Source organism: Mustelus asterias, chromosome 8 (assembly GCF_964213995.1).
Source record: "Mustelus asterias chromosome 8, sMusAst1.hap1.1, whole genome shotgun sequence".
NCBI classification, from domain to species: Eukaryota; Metazoa; Chordata; class Chondrichthyes; order Carcharhiniformes; family Triakidae; genus Mustelus; species Mustelus asterias.
Genome location: NC_135808.1, coordinates 138,436,386 through 138,463,504, shown reverse-complemented (window position 1 = coordinate 138,463,504; position 27,119 = coordinate 138,436,386). Strand labels below are relative to the sequence as shown.

Below are 27,119 nucleotides of genomic sequence, written 5' to 3'. Positions count from 1 at the left end.
AGGGAGGTCTTGCTGCAACTATACAAGGCACTGGTGAGGCCGCAACTGGAGTACTGTGTGCAGTTTGGGTCCCCTTATTTGCGAAAGGATATATTGGCCTTGGAGGGAGTGCAGAGAAGGTTCATCAGGTTGATACCGGAGATGAGGGGTGTTGCTTATGAGGAGAGATTAAACAGATTGGGTCTGTACTCGTTGGAGTTTAGAAGGATGAGGGGTGATCTTATAGAGACATATAAGATAATGAAGGGGCTGGATAGGGTAGAGGTGGAGAGATTCTTTCCACTTAGAAGGGAAACCAGAACTAGAGGGCACAGCCTCAAAATAAGGGGGGGCCGGTTCAGAACAGAGTTGAGGGGGAACTTCTTCTCTCAGAGGGTTGTGAATCTCTGGAATTCTCTGCCCATTGAAGTGGTGGAGGCTTCCTCGTTGAATATGTTTAAATCACGGGTAGATAGTTTTCTGATCGATAAGGGAATTAGGGGTTATGGGGAGCAGGCGGGTAAGTGGAACTGATTCGCTTCAGATCAGCCATGATCTTGTTGAATGGCGGGGCAGGCTCGAAGGGCTCGATGGCCTACTCGTGCTCCTATTTCTTATGTTCTTATGTTCTTATGAGTATACGGCTTGTAGGAAGGGACTTAAGAAAGAAATTAGGAGAGCCAGAAGGGGTCACGAGAAGGCCTTGGCAGGTAAGATTAAGGAGAACCCTAAGGCGTTCTATAAATATGTGAAGAGTAAAAGGATGAGATGTGAAGGAATAGGACCTATAAAATGTGAAGGTGAGAAAGCCTGTACAGAACCGGAAGAAATAGCAGAGGTGCTTAATTAATATTGTACCTCGGAATTCATGGTGGAAAAAGACCTGGGTGGTTGTACTACAGGATTGAGGTGGACTGAAAAGATTGAGTATGTGGACATCAAGAAAGAGGATGTGTTGGAAACTTTGAACAGCATCAAGATAGATAAGTCGCCGGGACCGGATGGGATGTACCCCAGGTTACTGTGGGAGGCGAGGGAAGAGATTGCAGAGCCTCTGGCGATGATCTTTGCATCGTTGATGGAGACGGGAGAGGTTCCGGAGGATTGGAGGATTGCGGATGTGGTTCCTATATTCAAGAAAGGGAATAGGGATAGCCCAGGAAATTACCGAGCGGTGAGTCTAACCTCAGTGGTTGGTAAGTTGATGGAGAAGATCCTGAGGGACAGGATTTATGAACATTTAGAGAATTTAGTATGCTCAAAAGTAGTCAGCACGTCTTTGTCAAAGGCAAATCGTGCCTTACCAGCCTGGTGGAGTTCTTTGAAAATGTGACTAAACACATTGACGAAGGATAAGCGGCAGAAGGCAGAGAGTGGTTGTAGATGGGTCTTTTTCTGAATGCAGGTCGGTCACCAGTGGAGTGCCCCAGGGATCTGTTCTGGGACCCTTGCTGTTTCTTATTTTCATAAATGACCTGGATGAGGAAGTGGAGGGATGGGTTGGTAAGTTTGCCGACAACACGAAGGTTGGTGGTGTTGTGGATAGTTTGGAGGGATGTCAGAAGCCGCAGCGTGACATAGATAGGATGCAAGACTGGGCGGAGAAGTGGCAGATGGACTTCAACCCGGATAAATGTGTCGTGGTCCATTTTGGCAGGTCAAATGGGATGAAGGAGTATAATATCAAGGGTAAGACTCTTAGCAGTGTAGAGGATCAGAAGGACCTTGGGGTCCGGATCCATAGGTCTCTTAAATCGGCCTCGCAAGTAGAGGAGGTGGTTAAGAAGGCGTATGGTGTGCTGGCCTTCATCAATCGAGGGATTGAGTTTAGTAGTCGGGAGATAATGATGCAGCTTTATAAGACCCTCGTCAGACCCCACTTAGAGTACTGTGCTCAGTTCTGGTCGCCTCATTACAGGAGGGATGTGGAAATTATTGAAAGGGTACTGAGAAGATTTACAAGTATGTTGCCTGGATTGGTTGGCATGCCTTATAAGGATAGGCTGAGGGAGCTCGGTCTTTTCTCCTTGGAGAGACGAAGGATGAGAGGTGACCTGATAGAGGTGTACAAGATGTTGAGAGGCATAGATTGGGTGGATTCTCGGAGGCTTTTTCCCAGGGTTGAAATGGCTGCTACGAGAGGACACAGGTTTAAAATGCTGGGGAGTAGGTGCAGAGGAGTTTTCAGGGGTAAGTTTTTCACTCAGAGGGTGGTGGGTGAGTGGAATCGGCTGCCGTCAGTGGTGATGGAGGCAAACTCGATAGGGTCTTTTAAGAGACTTCCCAGAGGATTGGAGGATAGCCAATGTGGTCCTGTTATTTAAGAAGGGTAGGAAGGATAACCCGGGTAATTATAGGCCGGTGAGCTTGACGTCCGTGGTGGGGAAGTTGTTGGAGAAGATTCTTAGAGATAGGATGTATGCGCATTTAGAGAGGAACAAACTCATTAACGATAGTCAGCATGGTTTTGTGAGAGGGAGGTCATGCCTCACTAACCTGGTGGTGTTTTTTGAAGAAGTGACCAAAATGGTTGACGAAGGAAGGGCCGTGGATGTTGTCTATATGGACTTTAGTAAAGCGTTTGACAAAGTCCCTCATGGTAGGCTAGTGAAAAAGGTTGGATCCCATGGGATAAAGGGGGAGGTGGCTAGATGGGTGGAGAACTGGCTTGGTCATAGAAGACAGAGGGTGGTAGTGGAAGGGTCTTTTTCCGGCTGGAGGCCTGTGACTAGTGGTGTACCGCAGGGCTCTGTATTGGGACCTCTGCTGTTTGTGATTTATATAAATGATCTGGAAGAAGGAGTAACTGGGGTGATCAGTAAGTTTGCGGACGACACAAAACTGGCAGGACTTGCAGATAGTGAGGAACATTGTCAGAGGCTACAGAAGGATATAGATAGGCTGGAAATTTGGGCAAGGAAATGGCAGATGGAGTTCAATCCTGATAAATGCGAAGTGATGCATTTTGGTGGGAATAATGTAGGGAGGAGCTACACGATAAATGGAAGAACCATAAAGGGTGTAGAGACGCAGAGGGACCTGGGTGTGCAAGTCCACAGATCTTTGAAGGTGACGTCACAGGTGGAGAAGGTGGTGAAGAAGGCATATGGCATGCTTGCCTTTATAGGACGGGGCATAGAGTATAAGAGTTGGGGTCTGATGTTGCAGATGTATGGAACGTTGGTTCGGCCGCATTTGGAATACTGCGTCCAGTTCTGGTCGCCACACTACCAGAAGGACGTGGAGGCTTTGGAGAGAGTACAGAGGAGGTTTACCAGGATGTTGCCTGGTATGGAGGGGCTTGGTTATGAGGAGAGATTGGGGAAACTGGGGTTGTTCTCCTTGGAAAGACGGAGGATGAGGGGAGACTTAATAGAGGTGTATAAAATTATGAAAGGCATAGATAGGGTGAACGGTGGGAAGCTTTTCCCCGGGTCGGTGGTGACGTTCACGAGGGGTCATAGGTTCAAGGTGAAGGGGGGGAGGTTTAACACAGATATCAGAAGGACATATTTCACACAGAGGGTCGTGGGGGCCTGGAATGTGTTGCCGGGCAAGGTGGTGGAGGCGGACACACTGGGAACGTTTAAGACTTATCTAGACAGCTATATGAACGGAGTGGGAATGGAGGGATACAAAAGAGTGGTCTAGTTTGGACCAGGGAGCGGCGCGGGCTAATTGTTCCTTGTTTCTCGTTTCAAGGCTTCATTCTATGATCATCTTGCTGGTGCCAGTACAGAGCGAGACTGCGGATAGTTGGGAACCTGTCTCGGGGGCAGGGAATTCATATGGTGTTCGTGGAAGTGGAAATGACTAGGGTTGGGAAGCATTTTCCGATCAGGGCCATTGTGATCTCCTGGACTCGTTTCGATCACCTCAGGGGGTCGGAGAGGAATTTCCCAGATTTTTTTTCCCATATTGGCCCTGGGGTTTTCACTCTGGGTTTTCGCCTCTCCCTGGAGATCACATGGTCTGGAATGGGGGGGTGGAGGTGAGTTAATAGGTTGTGGTGAACAAAGCATCGTAGCTGAGAGGGACAGCTCGGTGGATAGGATTGGTATGTAGATAGGCTGGAAAATTGGGCGGGGATCCTGGATTCAGGATTCAATCCTGGACCGGGGAGTGGCGCGGGCTTGGAGGGCCGAAGGGCCTGTTCCTGAGCTGTATTGTTCTTTGTTCTTTGTTCTTTGTTCTGGATGAGTACATGGTACTTAATAGGATTGAGGGTTATAGGTAAGCCTATATATAAGCCTAGGTAGGTAGGGACATGACCGGCGCAACTTGTGGGCCGAAGGGCCTGTTTGTGCTGTATTTTTTCTATGTTCTATATTCTATATAACAGCAAACACTCTACAAGTGAGTGTGAGGGTGAGTGAGTGTGAGCGTGAGTGAGTGTGAGGGTGAGTGAGTGAGAGCGTGAGTGAGTGTGAGGGTTAGTGAGTGTGAGGATGAGTGAGTGTGAGGGTGAGTGAGTGTGAGCATGAGTGAGTGTGAGCATGAGTGAGTGTGAGGGTTAGTGAGTGTAAGTGTGAGTGAGTGTGAGGGTGAGTGAGTGTGAGCGTGAGTGAGTGTGAGCGTGAATGGGTGTGAGGGTGAGTGAGTGAGAGCGTGAGTGAGTGTGAGGGTTAGTGAGTGTGAGGATGAGTGAGTGTGAGGGTGAGTGAGTGTGAGCATGAGTGAGTGTGAGCATGAGTGAGTGTGAGGGTTAGTGAGTGTAAGTGTGAGTGAGTGTGAGCATGAGTGAGTGTGAGGGAGAGTGAGTGTGCAGGTGAGTGTGAGGGTGAGTGAGTGTGAGGGTGAGTGAGTGTGAGGGTGAGTGAGTGTGAGCATGAGTGAGTGTGAGGGAGAGTGAGTGTGCAGGTCAGTGTGAGGGTGAGTGAGTGTGAGCGTGAGTGAGTGTGAGGGAGAGTGAGTGTGCAGGTGAGTGTGAGGGTGAGTGAGTGTGAGGGTGAGTGAGTGTGAGGGTGAGTGAGTGTGAGCATGAGTGAGTGTGAGGGTCAGTGAGTGTGCAGGTGAGTGTGAGGGTGAGTGAGGGGAGTGAGTGTGAGGGTGAGTGAGTGTGAGGGTGAGTGAGTGTGAGGATTAGTGAGTGTGAGGGTTAGTGAGGGTGAGTGAGTGTGAGGGTTAGTGATTGTGAGGGTGAGTGAGTGTGAGTGTTAGTGAGTGTGAGGGTGAGTGAGTGCGAGGGTCAGTGAGTGTGAGCGTGAGTGAATGTGAGGGTGAGTGAGTGTGAGGGTGATATTGTGTGAGGGTGAGTGAGTGTGAGCGTGAGTGAGTGTGAGGGTTAGTGAGTGTGAGGGTGAGTGAGTGTGAGGGTTAGTGAGTGTGAGGGTGAGTGAATGTGGGGGTGAGTGAGGGTGAGTGAGTGTGAGCGTTAGTGAGGGTGAGTGAGTGTGAGGGTAATGAGTGTGAGGGTGAGTGAGTGTGAGGGTAAGTGAATGTGATGATGAGTGAGGGTGAGTGAGTGTGAGGTTAAGTGAGTGTGAGCGTGAGTGAGTGTGAGAGTTAGTGAGTGTGAGGGTGAGTGAGTGTGAGGGTTTGTGAGGGTGAGTGAGTGTGAGGGTGAGTGAGTGTGAGGGTGAGTGAGTGTGAGGGTGAGTGAGTGTGAGGGTGAGTGAGTGTGAGGGTTAGTGAGTGTGAGGGTGAGTGAGTGTGAGGGTTAGTGAGTGTGAGGGTGAGTGAGTGTGAGGGTGAGTGAGTGTGGGCGTTAGTGAGTGTGAGGGTGAGTGAGTGTGAGGGTGAGTGAGTCTGAAGGTGAGTGAGTGTGAGGGTGAGTGAGTGTGAGGGTTAGTGAGTGTGAGGTTGAGTGAGTGTGTGGGTGAGTGAGTGTGAGGGTTAGTGAGTGTGAGGGTGAGTGAGTGTGAGGGTGAGTGATTGTGAGGGTGAGTGAATGTGAGGGTGAGTGAGTGCGAGGGTGAGTGAGTGTGAAGGTGAGTGAGTGTGAGGGTGAGTGAGTGTGAGGGTTAGTGAGTGTGAGGTTGAGTGAGTGTGTGGGTGAGTGAGTGTGAAGGTGAGTGAGTGTGAGGTTGAGTGAGTGTGAGGGTTAGTGAATGTGAGGGTGAGTGAGTATATGCATGCGTGAGTTTATTTATTGGTATCACAAGTCGGCTTACATTAACACTGCAATGAAGTTACTGTGAAAAGCCCCTGTTACCGCACTCCGGTACCTGTTCGGGTACACTGAGGGAGAATTTATCATGGCCTAATGTACGTCTTTTGGATTGTGGGAGGAAACCGGAGCATCCGGAGCAAACCCACGCAGACACGGGGAGAACGTGCAGACACCGCACAGACAGTGACCCAAACCAGGAATTTAACCTGGGTCCTTGGCGCTGTGAGGCAGAGGCGCTAACCACTGAGTGTGCGAGCGAGTGAGTGCGTGAGTGAGTGAGTGAGTGAGTGAGTGAGTGAGTGAGTGAGTGAGTGTGTGAGTGAGTGAGTGAGTGTGAGTGAGTCAGTGAGTGAGTGAGTGAGCGAGCGAGCGAGTGAGTGAGTGAGTGAGTGAGTGTGAGTGAGTGAGTGAGTCAGTGAGTGAGTGAGTGTGAGTGAGTGAGTGAGTGAGTGAGCGAGTGAGTGAGTGAGTGTGAGTGAGTGAGTCAGTGAGTGAGTGAGTGTGAGTGAGTGAGTGAGTCAGTGAGTGAGTGAGCGAGCGAGCGAGTGAGTGAGATGGGTCAGTCAGTGAGTGAGTGAGTGTGTGAGTGAGTCAGTGAGTGAGTGAGTGAGACGGGTCAGTGAGTGAGTGAGTGAGTGAGTGAGTGAGTGAGTGAGTGAGTGAGTCAGTCAGTGAGTGAGTGAGTGAGTGAGTAAGCGAGCGAATGAGTGAGTGAGTGAGATGGGTCAGTGAGTGAGTGAGTGAGTGAGTGAGTGAGTGAGTGAGTCATTGAGTGAGTGAGTGAGCGAGCGAGCGAGTGAGTGAGTGAGACGGGTCAGTGAGTGAGTGAGTGAGTGAGTGAGTGAGTGAGTGAGTGAGTGAGTGAGCGAGATGGGTCAGTGAGTGAGTGATTGAGTGAGACGGGTCAGTGAGTGAGTGAGTGAGTGAGTCAGTGAATGAGTGAGTGAGCTAGCGAGTGAGTGAGTGAATCAGTGAGTGAGTGAGATGGATCTGTGAGTGAGTGAGTGAGTGAGTGAGTGAGTGAGTGAGTGAGTGAGTGAGCGAGCGAGCGAGCGAGTGAGTGAGTGAGTGAGTGAGTGAGATGGGTCAGTGAGTGAGTGAGTGAGTGAGATGGGAGGAGAGATTGAGTCAGGGAGACAGGTAGGCCCCAACCTGATCTTTGAATTCTTGTCAATGCTGGAGTGGGAAAGCAGGGTTTGTGTTGGAAAGTGTTGTGTGCTCAGATAAGGTGTATAAAATTATGAAAGGCATAGATAGGGTGAACGGTGGGGAGCTTTTCCCCAGGTCGGTGGTGATGTTCACGAGGGGTCATAGGTTCAAGGTGAAGGGGGGGAGGTTTAACACGGATATCAGAAGGACATATTTTACACAGAGGGTGGTGGGGGCCTGGAATGCGCTGCCGGGCAAGGTGGTGGAGGCGGACACACTGGGAACGTTTAAGACTTATCTAGACAGCCATATGAATGGAGTGGGAATGGAGGGATACAAAAGAATGGTCTAGTTGGACCAGGGAGCGGCACGGGCTTGGAGGGCCGAAGGGCCTGTTCCTGTGCTATATTGTTGTTCTAAGGTTGTCAGAGAGGAATGAACAGGGCGACTGGCCGAACAGCAGAATCTGCCGTATCTCCCTCAACCCAGTCTCAACCTTCATGGTGGGATTTGAACTCCTGTTCTCTGGATTACTGCTGTTGCAACATAACCTCTCCAGCACCGTAGCCGGTACATGACATCACCACAGCATCTGTGCAGGAATTGATTTATTTGCAGCAATGTTACAGTCACAGTCTGAATACATTCTCACCCTGAAGACTTTCCGGCTCACTCACCCACTCATATTGAATACAGACTCAGAGAACAGAAGCTTAGGAGACGGAACAGATTGGGAAATGAGAGAGCAAGTAAATGTGTAAAAAAAACAGCTACATATTCAAACATGCAAATGATCAGAAAAAGGCTGATAAATTCCTGCAGGATTTTCAGGCACTGACTGATTAAATGGCAGCAAGAAGCAAATATTTATCTCTTAACCAAGATGAACTGGGCACAGATTAGCTGGCCCATGGGATCTTGCTGTGCACAAAGTGGCTGATCTGTCTCCTACATGACTAATTACTGACTGGCTGGGAAGTGTTAGAGACCACCCTGAGCTGGGGATGCTGACACGACAACATTTAATCTGCTCTGACTGGATCCACTCAATGTTTCAGACACAGCTCCAACAGTGGAATATGGAACTGCTCACAGACTGTGATTGTTTCTAAAACAGTTCATTAATTGACTGAGAGAATAATTCCCTCTGATAAACTACATGTTCTGCAATAAATTATACATTTTTAATTATTGGTAAAACATATGGCTGATTACTAAATCAGGAGTATTCCCCAAGCAATGATGTAGGAACCAGTTATGCTGCCGAGATAATGAACAGAATGAGCAGATAATTCATACCCCCACACAGAGCGGAATTTACAACAATACCATTGCAGGACACTTTGTAACAGACTGAGATCAGAGCAGATTCTCACACAAGGTGACATGAGAATAACATGAATTGGGGCCAATCTGGTGCTACTTGTGCTCAGTCAGCACCTTGTGAAATGAAACATCTCCAAACAGCTCAATCGAGAATAAACATTACAAACAACAGTCAGATACACAACAGCAAACACTCCCCACTGGAGATATCGGCCAGTCAGATACACAACAGCAAACACTCCCCACTGGAGATATCGGCCAGTCAGATACACAACAGCAAACACTCCCCACTGGAGATATCGGCCAGTCAGATACACAACAGCAAACACTCCCCACTGGAGATATCGGCCAGTCAGATACACAACAGCAAACACTCCCCACTGGACATATCGGCCAGTCAGATACACAACAGCAAACACTCCCCACTGGACATATCGGCCAGTCAGATACACAACAGCAAACACTCCCCACTGGACATATCGGCCAGTCAGATACACAACAGCAAACACTCCCCACTGGAGATATCGGCCAGTCAGATACACAACAGCAAACACTCCCCACTGGAGATAGCAGCCATTACGGAGACTTGGGGACAGGGACAGGACTGGATACTTCAGGTGCCGGGTTTCAGATGTTTCAGAAAGGACAGAGAGGGAGGCAAAAGAGGAGGGGGGGGGGAGTGGCACTGCTGATCAGGGAGAGTGTCACAGCTGTAGAGAAGGTGGAAGCCATGGGGGGATTGTCTATGGAGTCTCTGTGGGTGGAAATCCGGAGCGGGAAGGGGTCGATAACTTTGCTGGGTGTTTTCTACAGGCCGCCCAATAGTAACAGGGATGTTGAGGAGCAGATAGAGAAACAGATCCTGGAGAGACGTAGTAATAACAGGGTTCATAGGATCATAGAAACCCTACAGCACAGAAAGAGGCCATTCGGCCCATCGAGTCTGCACCGACCACAATCCCACCCAGGCCCTACCCCCACATCCCTACATATTTACCCGCTAATCCCTCTAACCTACACATCTCAGGACACTAAGGGCAATTTTAGTATGGCCAATCAACCTAACCCGCACATCTTTGGACTGTGGGAGGAAACCAGAGCAAACCCACGCAGACACAAGGAGAATGTGCAAACTCCACACAGACAGTGACCCAAGCCGGGAATCGAACCCAGGTCCCTGGAGCTGTGAAGCAGCAGTGCTAACCACTGTGCTACCGTGCCGCCCTGTTGTCGTGATGGGAGACTTTAATTTCCCAAACATCGATTGGAATATCCCTGGGGTAAGGGGTTTGGATGGGGAGGAGTTTGTTAGGTGTGTTCAGGAGGGTTTCCTGACACAGCATGTGGATAAGCCTACAAGAGGAGAGGCTGTACTCGATCTGGTACTGGCAAATGAGCCTGGACAGGTGTTGGATCTCTCAGTGGGGGAGCATCTTGGGGATAGTGATCATAACTCTATCTCCTTTACGCTAGCATTGGAAAGAGTTAGGATCAGGCAAGCTAGGAAAGTGTTTATCTGGAGTAAGGGGGAATATGAAGCCATCAGGCAGGAGATTAGAGGCGTAAATTGGAAGGAGGTATTCTCGAGAAAAAGTGCCGAAGTAAGGTGGCAGATTTTCCAGGAATGTTTGTCTGGAGTTCAGCATGACAACGTTCCGATGAGACAGGGAGGTTTTGGTAGGTTACGGAAACCGTGGTGCACGAAAGCTGTGCTGAACCTAGTCAAAAAGAAAAGGAAAGCGTACAAAAGGTTCAGAGAGCTAGGCGATGATAGGGATCTAGATGAGTATACGGCTTGTAGGAAGGGACTTAAGAAAGAAATTAGAAGAGCCAGAAGGGGTCACGAGAAGGCCTTGGCAGGTAAGATTAAGGAGAACCCTAAGGCGTTCTATAAATATGTGAAGAGTAAAAGGATGAGATGTGAAGGAATAGGACCTGTAAAATGTGAAGGTGAGAAAGCCTGTACAGAACCGGAAGAAATAGCAGAGGTGCTTAATGAATATTGTACCTCGGAATTCACGGTGGAAAAAGACCTGGGTGGTTGTACTACAGGATTGAGGTGGACTGAAAAGATTGAGTATGTGGACATCAAGAAAGAGGATGTGTTGGAAACTTTGAATAGCATCAATATAGATAAGTCGCCGGGACCAGATGGGATGTACCCCAGGTTACTGTGGGAGGCGAGGGAAGAGATTGCAGAGCCTCTGGCGATGATCTTTGCATCGTTGATGGAGACGGGAGAGGTTCCGGAGGATTGGAGGATTGCGGATGTGGTTCCTATATTTAAGAAAGGGAATAGGGAAAGCCCAGGAAATTACCGAGCGGTGAGTCTAACCTCAGTGGTTGGTAAGTTGATGGAGAAGATCCTGAGGGACAGGATTTATGAACATTTAGAGAAGTTTAGTGTGCTCAAAAGTAGTCAGCACGGCTTTGTCAAAGGCAAATTGTGCCTTACCAGCCTGGTGGAGTTCTTTGAAAATGTGACTAAACACATTGACGAAGGATAAGCGGTAGATGCGGTTTACATAGACTTCCGCAAGGCGTTCGATAAGGTCCCCCATGCAAGACTTCTCGAGAAAGTGAGAGGGCATGGGATCCAAGGGGCTGTTGCCTTGTGGATCCAGAACTGGCTTGCCTGCAGAAGGCAGAGAGTAGTTGTAGATGGGTCTTTTTCTGAATGCAGGTCGGTCACCAGTAGAGTGCCCCAGGGATTTGTTCTGGGACCCTTGCTGTTTCTTATTTTCATAAATGACCTGGATGAGGAAGTGGAGGGATGGGTTGGTAAGTTTGCCGACAACACGAAGGTTGGTGGTGTTGTGGATAGTTTGGAGGGATGTCAGAAGCTGCAGCGTGACATAGATAGGATGCAAGACTGGGTGGAGAAGTGGCAGATGGACTTCAACCCGGATAAATGTGTAGTGGTCCGTTTTGGCAGGTCAAATGGGATGAAGGAGTATAATATCAAGGGTAAGACTCTTAGCAGTGCAGAGGATCAGAAGGACCTTGGGTCCGGATCCATAGGTCTCTTAAATCGGCCTCGCAAGTAGAGGAGGTGGTTAAGAAGGTGTATGGTGTGCTGGCCTTCATCAATCGAGGGATTGAGTTTAGGAGTCGGGAGATAATGATGCAGCTTTATAAGACCCTCGTCAGACCCCACTTAGCGTACTGTGCTCAGTTCTGGTCGCCTCATTTCAGGAGGGATGTTGAAATTATTGAAAGGGTACAGAGAAGATTTACAAGTATGTTGCCTGGATTGGTTGGCATGCCTTATGAGGATAGGTTGAGGGAGTTCGGTCTTTTCTCCTTGGAGAGACGAAGGATGAGAGGTGACCTGATAGAGGTGGACAAGATGTTGAGAGGCATAGATTGGGTGGATTCTCGGAGGCTTTTTCCCAGGGCTGAAATGGCTGCTACGAGAGGACACAGGTTTAAAATGCTGGGGAGTAGGTACAGAGGAGGTGTCAGGGAGAAGTTTTTCACTCAGAGGGTGGTGGGTGAGTGGAATCGGCTGCCGTCAGTGGTGATGGAGGCAAACTTGATTGGGTCTTTTAAGAGACTTCTGAATGAGTACATGGGACTTAATAGGATTGAGGGTTGTAGGTAAGCCTATATATAAGCCTCGGTAGGTAGGGACATGACCGGCGCAACTTGTGGGCCGAAGGGCCTGTTTGTGCTGTATTTTTTCTATGTTCTATATTCTATATAACAGCAAACACTCCCCACTGGAGATATCAGCCTGTCAGATACACAATTGGACTCATTCCCCACTGGAGATATTGGACCACAAGACCATAAGACACAGGAGCAGAATTAGGCCACTCGGCCCATCGAGTCTGCTCCGCCATTCAATCATGGCTGATATTTTTCTCATCCCCATTCTCCTGCCTTTTCCCCAAACACCTGATCCCCTTATTAATCAAGAACCTATCTATCTCTGTCTTAAAGACACTCAATGACCCGGCCTCCACAGCCTTCTGCGGCAAAGTGTTCCACAGATTCATCACTCTCTGGCTGAAGAAATTCCTCCTCATCTCTGTTTAAAGAAGCGTCCCTTTAGCCTGAGGTTGTACCCTCTGGTTAAATTTTTTCCAACTCGTGGAAACATCCTCTCCACAACCACTCAATCCAGGCCTCACAGTATCCTGTAAGTTTCAATAAGATCCCCCCTCATCCTTCTAAACTCCAACGAGTACAGACCCAGAATCCTCAACCGTTCCTCATACCACAAGCTCTTCAATCCAGGATAATTCTTGTAAACCTCCTCTGGACCCTTTCCAAGGCCGGCACATATTGGGCCCAAGACTGCTCACAATACTCCAAATGGGGTCTGACCAGAGCCTTATCCAGCCTCAGACGTACATCCCTGCTCTTGTATCTTGACTGCTCTTGGACAGTCAGATACAGAAAAGGACACACTCCCAACTGGAGATATCTGCCAGTCAGAGACACAATGGGACTCATTCCCCACTGGAGATATCGGCCAGTCAGATACACAATTGGACACATTCCCCACTGGAGATATCGGCCAGTCAGATACACAATTGTACACATTCCCCACTGGAGATATCGGCCAGTCAGATACACAATTGGACTCATTCCCCACTGGAGATATCGGCCAGTCAGATACACAACAGCAAACACTCCCCACTGGAGATATCGGCCAGTCAGATACACAATTGGACATGTTCCCCACTGGAGATATCGGCCAGTCAGATACACAATTGGACACACTCCCCACTGGAGATATCGGCCAGTCAGATACACAATTGGACATGTTCCCTTCCAATACTGGACCCTCCTGCGAATGAAACATTTCTATTTTTGCAATTTTAAAAATTGGCAATTTTGAACATCGGAATTACATCTCTCCTTAACCTTCTCTGCTCTCAGGGGAACAATCCCAGTTTCTTCAGTCTCTCCACAATCACTGAAGTCCCTCATCCCTGGGAACATTCTCGTAAATCCCCCACTCTCTCTCCAAGGCCCTGACAGCCTTCCTAAAGTGTGGAACTCAGAATTGGACCCAATCCTCCAGCTGAGGTCTAACCAGTGATTTATAAACATTGACCACTGTATCCGAGTTCTTGCATTCACTGTGTCTGTTATTAACTCCAGTGTCGGAGCTTGAAGGGAATTCACTTTGTTAAAACCATTCAGTGCTTGTCCATTCACACAAGAGTGGCTGATTCAGAAAGGACTATACTCACCAGCGTGCAGTACATCTCCGGGGGCTCTCCACACGTACTGTTGGGGGGATCCAACCTGATCTTGAGGAACCTGGTGAGGAGAGCAGCCTCAGGCTGACAGGCCATGTAATCCCAACTGACCCCCTGATCCCAGTGAACCTGAGTCTTACACAGGTCATAGTGTCCCCAGGATGGGAAATGCTGGGCAGTGAGAGACAAGCTCACCCAAAGGGCCTGAAGAGGCAACAAACTCAACACGCTCATCACTTTGATTGGATCCTACTCAGAGAGGGAAGATCTCAGTCTGTCTGGCGATGATTCAGGGGGTCTCCACTCTGACTGGATTCTCACTCAGAGAGGAAGGAACTCAGTGTGTGCTGGTGTTCAGGGTTAATATTCCAATTGCTTTTCCCAGTGTTGGTGAGGGCGCTCCAGGTAATGGGAATTCTAGCTGTTTTTCCCAGAATTGGTGACGGTGTTCCAGATGTTAGTATTCCAGCTGTTTTCAGAGTGTTGGTGGGGATATTCCAGGTTTTTGGAATTCCAGCTGTTTTTCAAGTGTTGGTGGGGATGTTGGAATTCCAGCTGTTTTCCAGTGTTGTTGGGGATATTCTGGGTGTTGGGAATTCCAGCTGTTTTTCCCAGTGTTTGCTGCAGCAGACAGATGTTCTGATTGGCTAATCAGTCAGTATTGGGAGCCAATGTGATGCCGATCACCTGACAGAGTTGGTTTTCCATCGATTTCCTTTTCCTTCTGGGATCAGCTCCCTGTCAGGAGAGAAATGAAATCAGTGATTTTGGAATAGTTGCTGCTTCTGACCTTCGACCTTGACCCTGAGTCTCCTCCTCCAATCAGCTGCAACGTGAGAGGGAAAGAAAGACCGATCGGGAAACTCAACAGCCAATGGGAGGTCAATGAGGCATGGAAAGATCCCAAATGAGAGAGAAGCTTTTCTCCGCCCTCCATCATCTGAATCCAAACTCAGCAGCATCTCAAACTGAAAAAAACAACAAATTATTCCCACTTTTACACAAATTTCTGACTCTGCTAAACAAAAATTCAGAGTTTGGTGACCCAACCCACAATCTGTTTTACAACACAAGGTGATACTCTGCGTAGTGACTGATATACAGACTTAGATAGAGATATTTATACACACATTTTGTATCATAAATACTACAGGATTTTATAAACTGCTACACAGCAAACAGAAATAGTCTCTGAAAGTCTCACAAACTCCCACGTAATTCTGTTCCCCATCAGAGCGAACGTCACAATCCGCACACACCTTCTGGAGATCAATGTGATTCCAATGCTCAAAACCCCCCAACATACACTCACCCTCTCCGATCCCCAACACACACTCACCCTCTCCAATCCCCAACACACACTCACCCTCTCCAATCCCCCCAACACACACTCACCCTCTCCAATCCCCAACACACACTCACCCTCTCCAATCCCCCTGACACACACTCACCCTCTCCAATCCCCCCGAAACACACTCACCCTCTCCAATCCCCAACACACACTGACCCTCTCCAATCCCCAACACACACTCACCCTCTCCAATCCCCCCGACACACACTCACCCTCTCCAATCCCCCCGAAACACACTCACCCTCTCCAATCCCCAACACACACTCACCCTCTCCAATCCCTCCAACACACACTCACACTCTCCAATCCCCCCAACACACACTCACCCTCTCCAATCTCCAACACACACTCACACTCTCCAATCCCCAACACACACTCACCCTCTCCAATCCCCCCAACACACACTCACCCTCTCCAATCCCTCCAACACACACTCACCCTCTCCAATCCCTCCAACACACACTCACCCTCTCCCAATCCCCCCAACACACACTCACCCTCTCCAATCCCCAACACACACTCACCCTCTCCAATCCCCCTGACACACACTCACCCTCTCCAATCCCCCCGAAACACACTCACCCTCTCCAATCCCCAACACACACTCACCCTCTCCAATCCCCAACACACACTCACCCTCTCCAATCCCCCCGACACACACTCACCCTCTCCAATCCCCCCGAAACACACTCACCCTCTCCAATCCCCAACACACACTCACCCTCTCCGATCCCCAACACTCACTCACCCTCTCCAATCTCCAACACACACTCACCCTCTCCAATCCCCAACACACACTCACCCTCTCCAATCCCCAACACACACTCACCCTCTCCAATCTCCAACACACACTCACCCTCTCCAATCCCCAACACACACTCACCCTCTCCAATCCCCCCAACACACACTCACCCTCTCCAATCCCTCCAACACACACTCACCCTCTCCAATCCCTCCAACACACACTCACCCTCTCCCAATCCCCCCAACACACACTCACCCTCTCCAATCCCCCCAACACACACTCACCCTCTCCAATCCCTCCAACACACACTCACCCTCTCCCAATCCCCCCAACACACACTCACCCTCTCCCAATCCCCCCAACACACATTCACCCTCTCCAATCCCCAACACACACTCACCCTCTCCAATCCCCAACACACACTCACCCTCGCCAATCCCCCCAACACACACTCACCCTCTCCAATCCCCCCAACACACACTCACCCTCTCCAATCCCCCCAACACACACTCACCCCCTCCAATTTCCAACACACACTCACCCTCTCCGATCCCCAACACACACTCACCCTCTCCAATCCCCAACACACACTCACCCTCTCCAATCCCCCCAACACACACTCACCCTCTCCAATCCCCAACACACACTCACCCTCTCCAATCCCCCTGACACACACTCACCCTCTCCAATCCCCCCGAAACACACTCACCCTCTCCAATCCCCAACACACACTGACCCTCTCCAATCCCCAACACACACTCACCCTCTCCAATCCCCCCGACACACACTCACCCTCTCCAATCCCCCCGAAACACACTCACCCTCTCCAATCCCCAACACACACTCACCCTCTCCAATCCCTCCAACACACACTCACACTCTCCAATCCCCCCAACACACACTCACCCTCTCCAATCTCCAACACACACTCACACTCTCCAATCCCCAACACACACTCACCCTCTCCAATCCCCCCAACACACACTCACCCTCTCCAATCCCTCCAACACACACTCACCCTCTCCAATCCCTCCAACACACACTCACCCTCTCCCAATCCCCCCAACACACACTCACCCTCTCCAATCCCCAACACACACTCACCCTCTCCAATCCCCCTGACACACACTCACCCTCTCCAATCCCCCCGAAACACACTCACCCTCTCCAATCCCCAACACACACTCACCCTCTCCAATCCCCAACACACACTCACCCTCTCCAATCCCCCCGACACACACTCACCCTCTCCAATCCCCCCGAAACACACTCACCCTCTCCAATCCCCAACACACACTCACCCTCTCCGATCCCCAACACTCACTCACCCTCTCCAATCTCCAACACACACTCACCCTCTCCAATCCCCAACACACACTCACCCTCTCCAATCCCCAACACACACTCACCCTCTCCAATCTCCAACACACACTCACCCTCTCCAATCCCCAACACACACTCACCCTCTCCAATCCCCCCAACACACACTCACCCTCTCCAATCCCTCCAACACACACTCACCCTCTCCAATCCCTCCAACACACACTCACCCTCTCCCAATCCCCCCAACACACACTCACCCTCTCCAATCCCCCCAACACACACTCACCCTCTCCAATCCCTCCAACACACACTCACCCTCTCCCAATCCCCCCAACACACACTCACCCTCTCCCAATCCCCCCAACACACATTCACCCTCTCCAATCCCCAACACACACTCACCCTCTCCAATCCCCAACACACACTCACCCTCGCCAATCCCCCCAACACACACTCACCCTCTCCAATCCCCCCAACACACACTCACCCTCTCCAATCCCCCCAACACACACTCACCCCCTCCAATTTCCAACACACACTCACCCTCTCCAATCCCCAACACACACTCACCCTCTCCAATCCCCCCAACACACACTCACCCTCTCCAATCCCTCCAACACACACTCACCCTCTCCAATCCCCCCGACACACACTCACCCTCTCCAATCCCCAACACACACTCACCCTCTCCAATCCCCCCAACACACACTCACCCTCTCCAATCCCTCCAACACACACTCACCCTCTCCCAATCCCCCCAACACACACTCACCCTCTCCAATCCCCCAACACACACTCACCCTCTCCAATCTCCAACACACACTCACCCTCTCCAATCCCCCCAACACACACTCACCCTCTCCAATCCCCAACACACACTCACCCTACCAAATCCCCCCAACACACACTCACCCTCTCCAATCCCCCCAACACACACTCACCCTCTCCAATCCCCCCAACACACACTCACCCTCTCCAATCCCCCCAACACACACTCACCCTCTCCAATCCCCAACACACACTCACCCTCTCCAATCCCCAACACACACTCACCCTCTCCAATCCCCAACAAACACTCACCCTCTCCAATCCCTCCAACACACACTCACCCTCTCCAATCCCCAACACACACTCACCCTCTCCAATACCCAACACACACTCACCCTCTCCAATCCCCAACACACACTCACCCTCTCCAATACCCAACACACACTCACCCTCTTCAATCCCCAACACACACTCACCCTCTCCAATCCCCAACACACACTCACCCTCTCCAATCCCCAACACACACTCACCCTCTCCAATCCCCAACACACACTCACCCTCTCCAATCCCCAACAAACACTCACCCTCTCCAATCCCCCCAACACACACTCACCCTCTCCAATCCCCCCAACACACACACACCCTCTCCAATCCCCAACACACACTCACCCTCTCCAATCCCCCCAACACACACTCACCCTCTCCAATCCCCCCAACACACACTCACCCTCTCCAATCCCCAACACACACTCACCCTCTCCAATCCCCAACACACACTCACCCTCTCCAATCCCCCCAACACACACTCACCCTCTCCAATCCCCCCAACACACACTCACCCTCTCCAATCCCCCCAACAAACACTCACCCTCTCCAATCCCCTCAACACACACTCACCCTCTCCAATCCCCCCAACAAACACTCACCCTCTAGTTTAAATCTCCAAGAACATTGTGCATTTAGATAGCAGCCTAATGGGTAAAATACAGCAAGGTATCTCCCCACAGCATGGTCTGACACCAACTGACACTGAGCCAAGTGAACAGAGAATTGCAGAGATGGTTTGAATTTCGTTGCTGAGAATGGTTTTAATGTGTAGGGAGTGTGAGAGGTTGAGATAGTTTGAAAATCGTTAATTTCTATTTGGTATCATTTTGTATTTTGATTTACTCTGTTAAGAAACATAGAAAGAGTTTTAACAACACCAGGTTAAAGTCCAACAGGTTTATTTGGTAGCTAATGCCATTAGCTTTCAGAGCGCTGCTCCTTCGTCAGATGGAGTGGAAATCTGCTCTCAAATTCGACTCCATCTTATGAAGGAGCAGCGCTCCGAAAGCTAATGGCATTTGCTACCAAATAAACCTGTTGGACTTTAACCTGGTGTTGTTAAAACTCTTACTGTGTTCACCCCAGTCCAACGCCGGCATCTCCACATCAAGAAACATAGAAAAACTACAGCACAATACAGGCCCTTCAGCCCACAAAGTTGTGCTGAACATGTCCCTACCTTAGCGATTACTAGGCTTACCTATAACCCTCTATCTTACTAAGTTCCATGTATTTATCTAAAAGTCTCTTAAAGACCCTATCGAATCCGCCTCCACCACCGTTGCTGGCAGCCCATTCCACGCACCCACCACCCTCCGAGTGAAAAACTTACCCCTAACATCTCTGTACCGTCTCCCCAACACCTTAAACCTGTGTCCTCTTAGAATATAGAACATAGAAAAGTACAGCACAGAACAGGCCCTTCGGCCCACGATGTTGTGCCAAGCTTTATCTGATCAAGATCAAGCTATCCCACTCCCTATCATCCTGGTGTGCTCCATGTGCCTATCCAATAACCGCTTAAATGTCTCCACTATCACTGCAGGCAGTCCATTCCACACCCCAACCACTCTCTGAGTAAAGAACCTACCTCGGACATCCTTCCTATATCTCCCACCATGAACCCTATAGTTATGCCCCCTTGTAATAGCTCCATCCACCCGAGGAAATAGTCTTTGAACGTTCACTCTATCTATACCCTTCATCATTTTATAAACCTCTATTAAGTCTCCGCTCAGCCTCCTCCGCTCCAGAGAGAACAGCCCTAGCTCCCTCAACCTTTCCTCATAAGACCCACCCTCCAAACTAGGCAGCATCCTGGTAAATCTCCTCTGCACTCTTTCTAGCGCTTCCACATCCTTCTTATAGTGAGGTGACCAGAACTGCACACAATATTCCAAATGTGGTCTCACCAAGGTCCTGTACAGTTGCAGCATAACCCCACGGCTCTTAAACTCCAACCCCCTGTTAATAAAAGCTAACACACTATAGGCCTTCTTCACAGCTCTATCCACTTGAGTGGCAACCTTCAGAGATCTGTGGATATGGATCCCAAGATCTCTCTGTTCCTCCACAGTCTTCAGAACCTTACCTTTGACCCTATAATCCATATTTAAATTAGTCCTACCAAAATGAATCACCTCACATTTATCAGGGTTAAACTCCATTTGCCATTTTTCAGCCCAGCTTTGCATCCTTTACAGTCTCTTTACAGTCTACAACAGCCCTCCACCTCATCCACTACTCCACCAATCTTGGTGTCATCAGCAAATTTACTGATCCACCCTTCAGCCCCTCCTCTAAGTCATTAATAAAAATCACAAATAGCAGAGGACCCAGCACTGATCCCTGCGGCACACCGCTAGCAACCTGCCTCCAGTCCGAAAATTTTCCATCGACCACCACCCTCTGTCTTCAATCAGATAGCCAGTTACCTATCCAATCGGCCAAATTTCCCTCTATCCCACACATCCTCACTTTCATCATAAGCCGACCATGGGGGAACTTGTCAAACGCCTTACTAAAATCCATGTATATGACATCAACTGCCCTACCTTCATCAACACACTCAGTTACCTCCTCAAAAAATTCTATCAAATTTGAGAGGCACGACTTGCCCTTCACGAATCCGTGCTGACTATCCCGGAATAATCCGCATCTTTCTAAATGGTCGTAAATCCCATCACTAAGGCCCTTTTCCATCAATTTACCAACCACCGAAGTAAGACTAACCGGCCTATAATTACCAGGGTCATTTGTATTCCCTTTCTTAAACAGAGGAACAACATTCGCCACTCTCCAGTCCTCTGGCACCATCCCCGTGGACAGTGAGGACCCAAAGATCAAAGCCAAAGGCTCTGCAATCTCATCCCTTGCCTCCCAAAGAATCCTAGGATATATTTCATCAGGCCCAGGGGATTTACCGACCTTCAGTTTATTCAAAACTGCCAGTACATCCTCCCTCCGAACATCTACTTCCTCCAGCCTATTAGCCTGTAACCACTTCTCTTCCTCAAAAACATGGCCCCTCTCCTTGGTGAACACTGAAGGAAAGTATTCATTCATCGCCTCTCCTATCTGTACTGACTCCATACACAAGTTCCCAGTAATGTCCTTGACCGGCCCTAACCTCACCCTGGTCACTCTTTTATTCCTCACATAAGAGTAAAAAGTCTTGGGGTTTTCCTTGATCCGACCTGCCAAAAACTTCTCATGCCACCTCCTAGCTCTCCTAAGCCCCTTTTTCAGCTCATTCCTTGCTAACTTGTCAACTTCAATCGAGCCATCTGAGCCTTGTTTCCTCATCCCTACATAAGCTTCCCTCTTCCTTTTTACAAGACATCCCACCTCTTTTGTGAACCATGGTTCCCTCACTCGGCCATTTCCTTCCTGCCTGACAGGGACATACCTATCTTGTGGCAACCATTTCAGCCCTGGGAAAAAGCCTCTGACTATCCACTGGATCAATACCTCTCAACATCTCATACACCTCTATCAGGTCACCCCTCATCCTTCGTCTCTCCAAGGAGAAAAGGCCGAGCTCACTCAACCTATCCTCAAAAGGCATGCTCCCCAACCCAGGCAACGTCCTTGTAAATCTCCTCTGCACCCTTTCTTTGGCTTCCACATCCTTCCTGTAATGAGGCGAACAGAACTGAGCACAGTTCTCCAAGTGTGGTCTGACCAGGGTCTTATATAGCTGCAACATTATCTCACGACTCCTAAATTCAATTCCTCGATTGATGAAGGCCAGTACTCCATACGCCTTCTTAACCACAGCCTCAACCTGTACAGCTGCTTTGAGCGTCCTATGAACTCGGACCCCAAGATCCTTCTGATCTTCCACTCTGCCAAGAGTCCTACCATTAATATTATATTCCGCCATCCTATTTGACCTGCCAAAATGAACCACCTCACACTTATTTGGGTTCAACCCCATCTGCCACTTCTCCGCCCAGTCTTGCATCCTATCAATGTCTCGCTGCAACTTCTGACATCCCTCCACACTATCCACAACACCTCCAACCTTTGTGTCATCAGCAGACGTACCAACCCATCCCTTCACTTCCTCATCCAGCTCATTTATAAAAATCACAAAGAGTAAGGGTCCCAGAACAGATCCCTGGGGCACTACACTGGTGACCGACCTCCATGCAGAATATGACCCATCTATAACCATTCTTTGCCTTCTGTGGGCAAGTCAGTTCTGGATCCATAAAGCAATGACCCCTTGGATCCCATGCCCCCTCACTTTCTCAATAAGCCTTGCATGGGGCACCTTATCAAATGCCTTGCTGAAGTCCATATATACTACATCTACTGCTCTTCCTTCATCAATGTGTTTCGTCACATCCTCAAAAAATTCAATCAGGCTCGTAAGACATGATCTGCCTTTGACAAAGCCATGCTGACTATTCTTAATCATATTATACCTCTCCAAATGTTCATAAATCCTGCCTCAGGATCTTCTCCATCAACTTACCAACCACTGAGGTTAGACTCACTGGTTTATAATTTCCAGGGCTATCTCTACTCCCTTTCTTGAATAAAGGAACAACATCCGCAATCCTCCAATCCTCCAGAACCTCTCCCGTTTCCATTGATGATGCAAAGATCATCGCCAGAGGCTCAGCAATCTCTTCCCTCGCCTCCCACAGTAACCTGGGGTACATCTCATCCGGTCCCGGCGACTTATCTAACTTGATGCTTTTCAAAAGCTCCAACACATCCTCTTTCCTAATATCTACATGCTCAAGCTTTTCAGTCCACTGCAAGTCTGCACTACAACCACCAAGACCCTTTTCCATAGTGAATACTGAAGTAAAGTATTCATTAAGTTCCTCTGCTATTTCTTCCGGTTCCATACAAACTTTCCCACCGTCACACTTGATAGGTCCTATTCTTTCATGTCTTATCCTCTTGCTCTTCACATACTTGTAGAATGCCTTGGGGTTTTCCTTAATCCTGCCTGCCAAGGCCTTCTCATGACCCCTTCTGGCTCTCCTCATTTCCTTCTTAAGATCCTTCCTATTAGCCGTATACTCTTCTAGATCTCTAACATTACCTAGCTCCCTGAACCTTTTGTAAGCTTTTCTTTTCTTCTTGACTAGATTCATTACAACCTTTGTACACCATGGTTCCTGTAACCTACCATAACCTCCCCGTCTCATTGGAACGTTGCTATGCAGAACACCAGACAAATATTTCCTGAAAATTTGCCACATTTCTTCCGTACATTTCCCTGAGAAAACCTCTTTCCAATTTAAGCCTCCAATTTCCTGCCTGATAGCCTCATAATTCCCCTTACTCCAATTAAACTCTTTTCTAACTTGTCTGATCCTATCTCTCTCCAATGCTATTGTAAAGGAGATAGAGTTATGATCACTATCTCCAAAATGCTCTCCCACTGAGTGATCTGACACCTGACCAGGTTCATTTCCCAATACCAAATCAAGTACAGCCTCTCCTCTTGTAGGCTTATCGACATGTTCTTAAGAATTTTGTGCTGAAATTGTCGGTAGTCATTTCAATAAATCAAAGCCAGTTACTGCAAACCAGGCTGATTAGTTAATTAGACAGCCTTAATTGTGAGATAATTAAAGAATAAGTAATTCATTTATAGATATGTTCGAAAGGATGGAAATCTAATTTGAAACACAAATGCTTTTAACTTTTATAATTATAAACATATTCTTAACAATTGATGATGAATACCGACCCTTATGGTGCTGTGGGAATAAGGTTATTGTTTATTTCTCAGGCCACAGAATAAAGAGATAACATAAACGTTAGCTCTGACTCGGAGAGTCCAATAGGCCCTTGGCTAAGGAGCCTCAACTCCAAATGGCAGACAGCTATGTTGACCAATGATTGTTCGAGACCCAGCCTACCTCAAGGTAAGAGATTTTAGTTTGAGAAGAAGCATTTCCTGAAAGCTGAGACAACACGTGTAATTAGCTAAAAACCAATGGACTCATTCTGATTTCATTATTGACAACTTAGAGAACAATTCACCATTTTTCCAACAATTGGTTAATGTTCAATATTTGAAGGTGGAACAAACGGGATCTCGAGCAGCCATTGTGGGTGAGGGTGGATAGAAAGACAGAGAGAGATGTGAAGAGAAAGATGTGGGTCACCATGGAAGGGACAGATATATATACAGGAAGCTAAACCAGCAAAAGAGAGATGGAGAGAGTGTGAAACGTATGGAGACAGGCTGAGAGCTGTTTCCCATGATGTTTATGACTTGGTCTGATAAAACAAACAAAGAATAAAGAACAATACAGCACAGGAACAGGCCCTTCGGCCCTCCAAGCCTGTGCCGCTCATGTGCCCACGAGACCATTCTTTTGTATCCCTCTATTCCCAGTCTGTTCATGTGGCTATCTAGATAAGTCTTAAATGATCCCAGCGTGTCCGCCTCAATCACCTTGCTTGGGAGTGCATTCCAGGCTCCCACCACCCTCTGTGTAAAATACGTCCCCCTGACATCTGTGTTGAACCTTGCCCCCCCTCACTTTGAACCCGTGACCCCTTGTGTTTGTCACCTCTGACCTGGGAAAAAGCTTCCCACTGTTCACCCTATCTATGCCCTTATAAGGGTAGTGAGATGTCTGTTCAAAGTTAAGCTCTCTCCTCTTACTGTTAGTTACTGCTAATTACTGTTAATTAACACTGTGTCTTATCTTTATGACTTGTTACCTTTCACTTGATTTGATTTATGATTGTCACATGTATTAACATACAGTGAAAAGTGTTTCTTGCGCGCTATACAGACAAAGCATACTGTTCATAGAGAAGGAAACAAAAGAGTGCAGAATGTATTGTTACAGTCATAGCTAGGGTGTAGAGAAAGATCAACTTAATGCGAGGTAGGTCCATTCAAAATTCTGACAGCAGCAGGGAAGAAGCTGTTCTTGAGTCGGTTTGTCCGTGTCCTCAGACTTTTGTAGCTTTTTCCCGACGGAAGAAGGTGGAAGAGAGAATGTCCGGGGTGCGTGGGGTCCTTAATTATGCTGGCTGCTTTGCCGAGGCAGCAGGAAGTGTAGACAGAGTCAATGCATGGGAGGCTGGTTTGCGTAATGGATTGGGTTACTGTGGTGAACCATAGTTGGTTACCACTATGAGTGCTGAGCCATGGATGGTCAGCACTATGGGTATTTGTAGATATGTTACTGTAGTTGCTGTTGGGGTTAGGGTTGGGCTGTTCTACCTGTTGATATTGTTCTGTGGTACACTCCAGTTGGCTCCGCCTACCTGGGGAAGTATAAAGGTCACTGCACTGCCTGGTGACCCTTTAGTCTGGGATTGTATTGTATATAGTGTGTTCCATTCTTGTTAGTAATAAAAGCCTTTTTTTCCCGGGTACAATCTAGCCTCCTGAGTGATTTAATCGCGCATCAATTTTATTACTAACAAAATTTTGGTAAAAAAAAAACCATGGAGCAAATGTTGAAACCCGATCGGCTTACACTAGATCCACGTGCGGCAGGAGCGTCGAACACTTTCGACCATTGGTTAAAGTGTTTTCAAGACTACATCGATGCCTCAACAGCCATTCAAAACGACGCCGATAGACTGCGGGTCCTCCACGCGAGGGTAAGCGACACCGTATACTTATCAATCCACGATGCCCAAGACTACAAAGGGGCCATCGAACTACTTAAGAAGCGGTACAACAAACCGCCAAACGAGATCCATGCTCGACACCTTCTAGCCACTCGACGGCGGCAGCCCAGCGAAACGACAGGACAGTACCTGGGTGAACTTCAGCAGCTAGCCAGAGCCTGCAACTGCAAGCCAGTGTCGGCGGCCCAGTATTTTCCAGCGACTTGATCCGCGATGCGTTCGTGGCGGGAATCGGCTCGTCGTATATTCGCCTTCGGCTGCTAGAGCAAGGTAATCTAGACCTCGCTAAGACAGTAGAATTGGCTGACACTATGGAAACGGCCTCCAGAAGTCTAGAAACGTACCCCATCGACCACGTGGGAACATCGTGGCAAGTACAGCCACCGACTCTACTTTATTCAGCGGCTCCGAAAAACTGCGCGATTGTGTTTCCAACCTCGGACCTGACGACGGCGGCAGCTCCAGGAGGCCCGCGGTGTTACTCCTGTGGATTGGTGAAACACCCTCGGCAGCGATGTCCAGCTAGAACGGTATTGTGCTCCGCGTGTGGAAAGAAAGGGCATTATGCCAAAGTCTGCAGGACCAAACCACCCTCCAAGCATAGCAGCGCGGCGTGTGATTCTCCAGAGCCTGTCTCCTTGTCTCTAGCTTCTTCGAGGTCTTCCACCACGTGCGATTCCAGAGCGCCGCCATTCCTGACGACGGAGATGCAAGACACGTGCAACCTGCAGGGGCCGCCACTTTTAGCGCTACCGACCACGTGCGATCCATGGGCGCAGCCATTTTGGTCGGCACCGACCGCAGATGACCAGCAGGGGTCATCATCATCAACCATCTCAGCTGCCTGCAGTTGCACCCAAGACCCAACGGTGGCATCAATCATCCTGGACCAGGCCAAGCCTCACAGACTCGACAAGTCCATGATGGGCATAGAGGTAAATGGACGCCAAATTCATCGTTTGTTTGACAGCGGGAGCACGGAGAGTTTCATTCACCCTGACACCGTGAAACGGTGCGGTCTCCGAGTACGGACTGTCAGACGGACAATTTCGATGGCGTCAAGGTCCCGGTCTGTTACCATGCTAGGGAGCTGCGTGGTCAACCTAACGGTGCAGGGCACAGTTTACGAGAACTTCAGGCTCCTCGTGTTACCGCACCTTTGCGCTCCGATACTCCTGGGACTAGACTTTA

At 49.0% G+C, this 27,119-nt stretch overlaps 1 protein-coding gene across 1 annotated transcript in view; it reads right to left on the bottom strand.

The window, feature by feature from the left end:
• Positions 1-14,016, bottom strand: part of LOC144497597 (netrin-G1-like) — an 80,980-nt gene extending 66,964 nt beyond the window's left edge. Inside the window, exon 1 of the mRNA XM_078219042.1 lies at positions 13,774-14,016. Within this exon, the coding sequence (XP_078075168.1) occupies positions 13,774-14,016 (243 nt within the window). The remainder of the gene's footprint in view (positions 1-13,773) is intronic.
• Between the last annotated feature and the right edge of the window lie 13,103 nt (positions 14,017-27,119).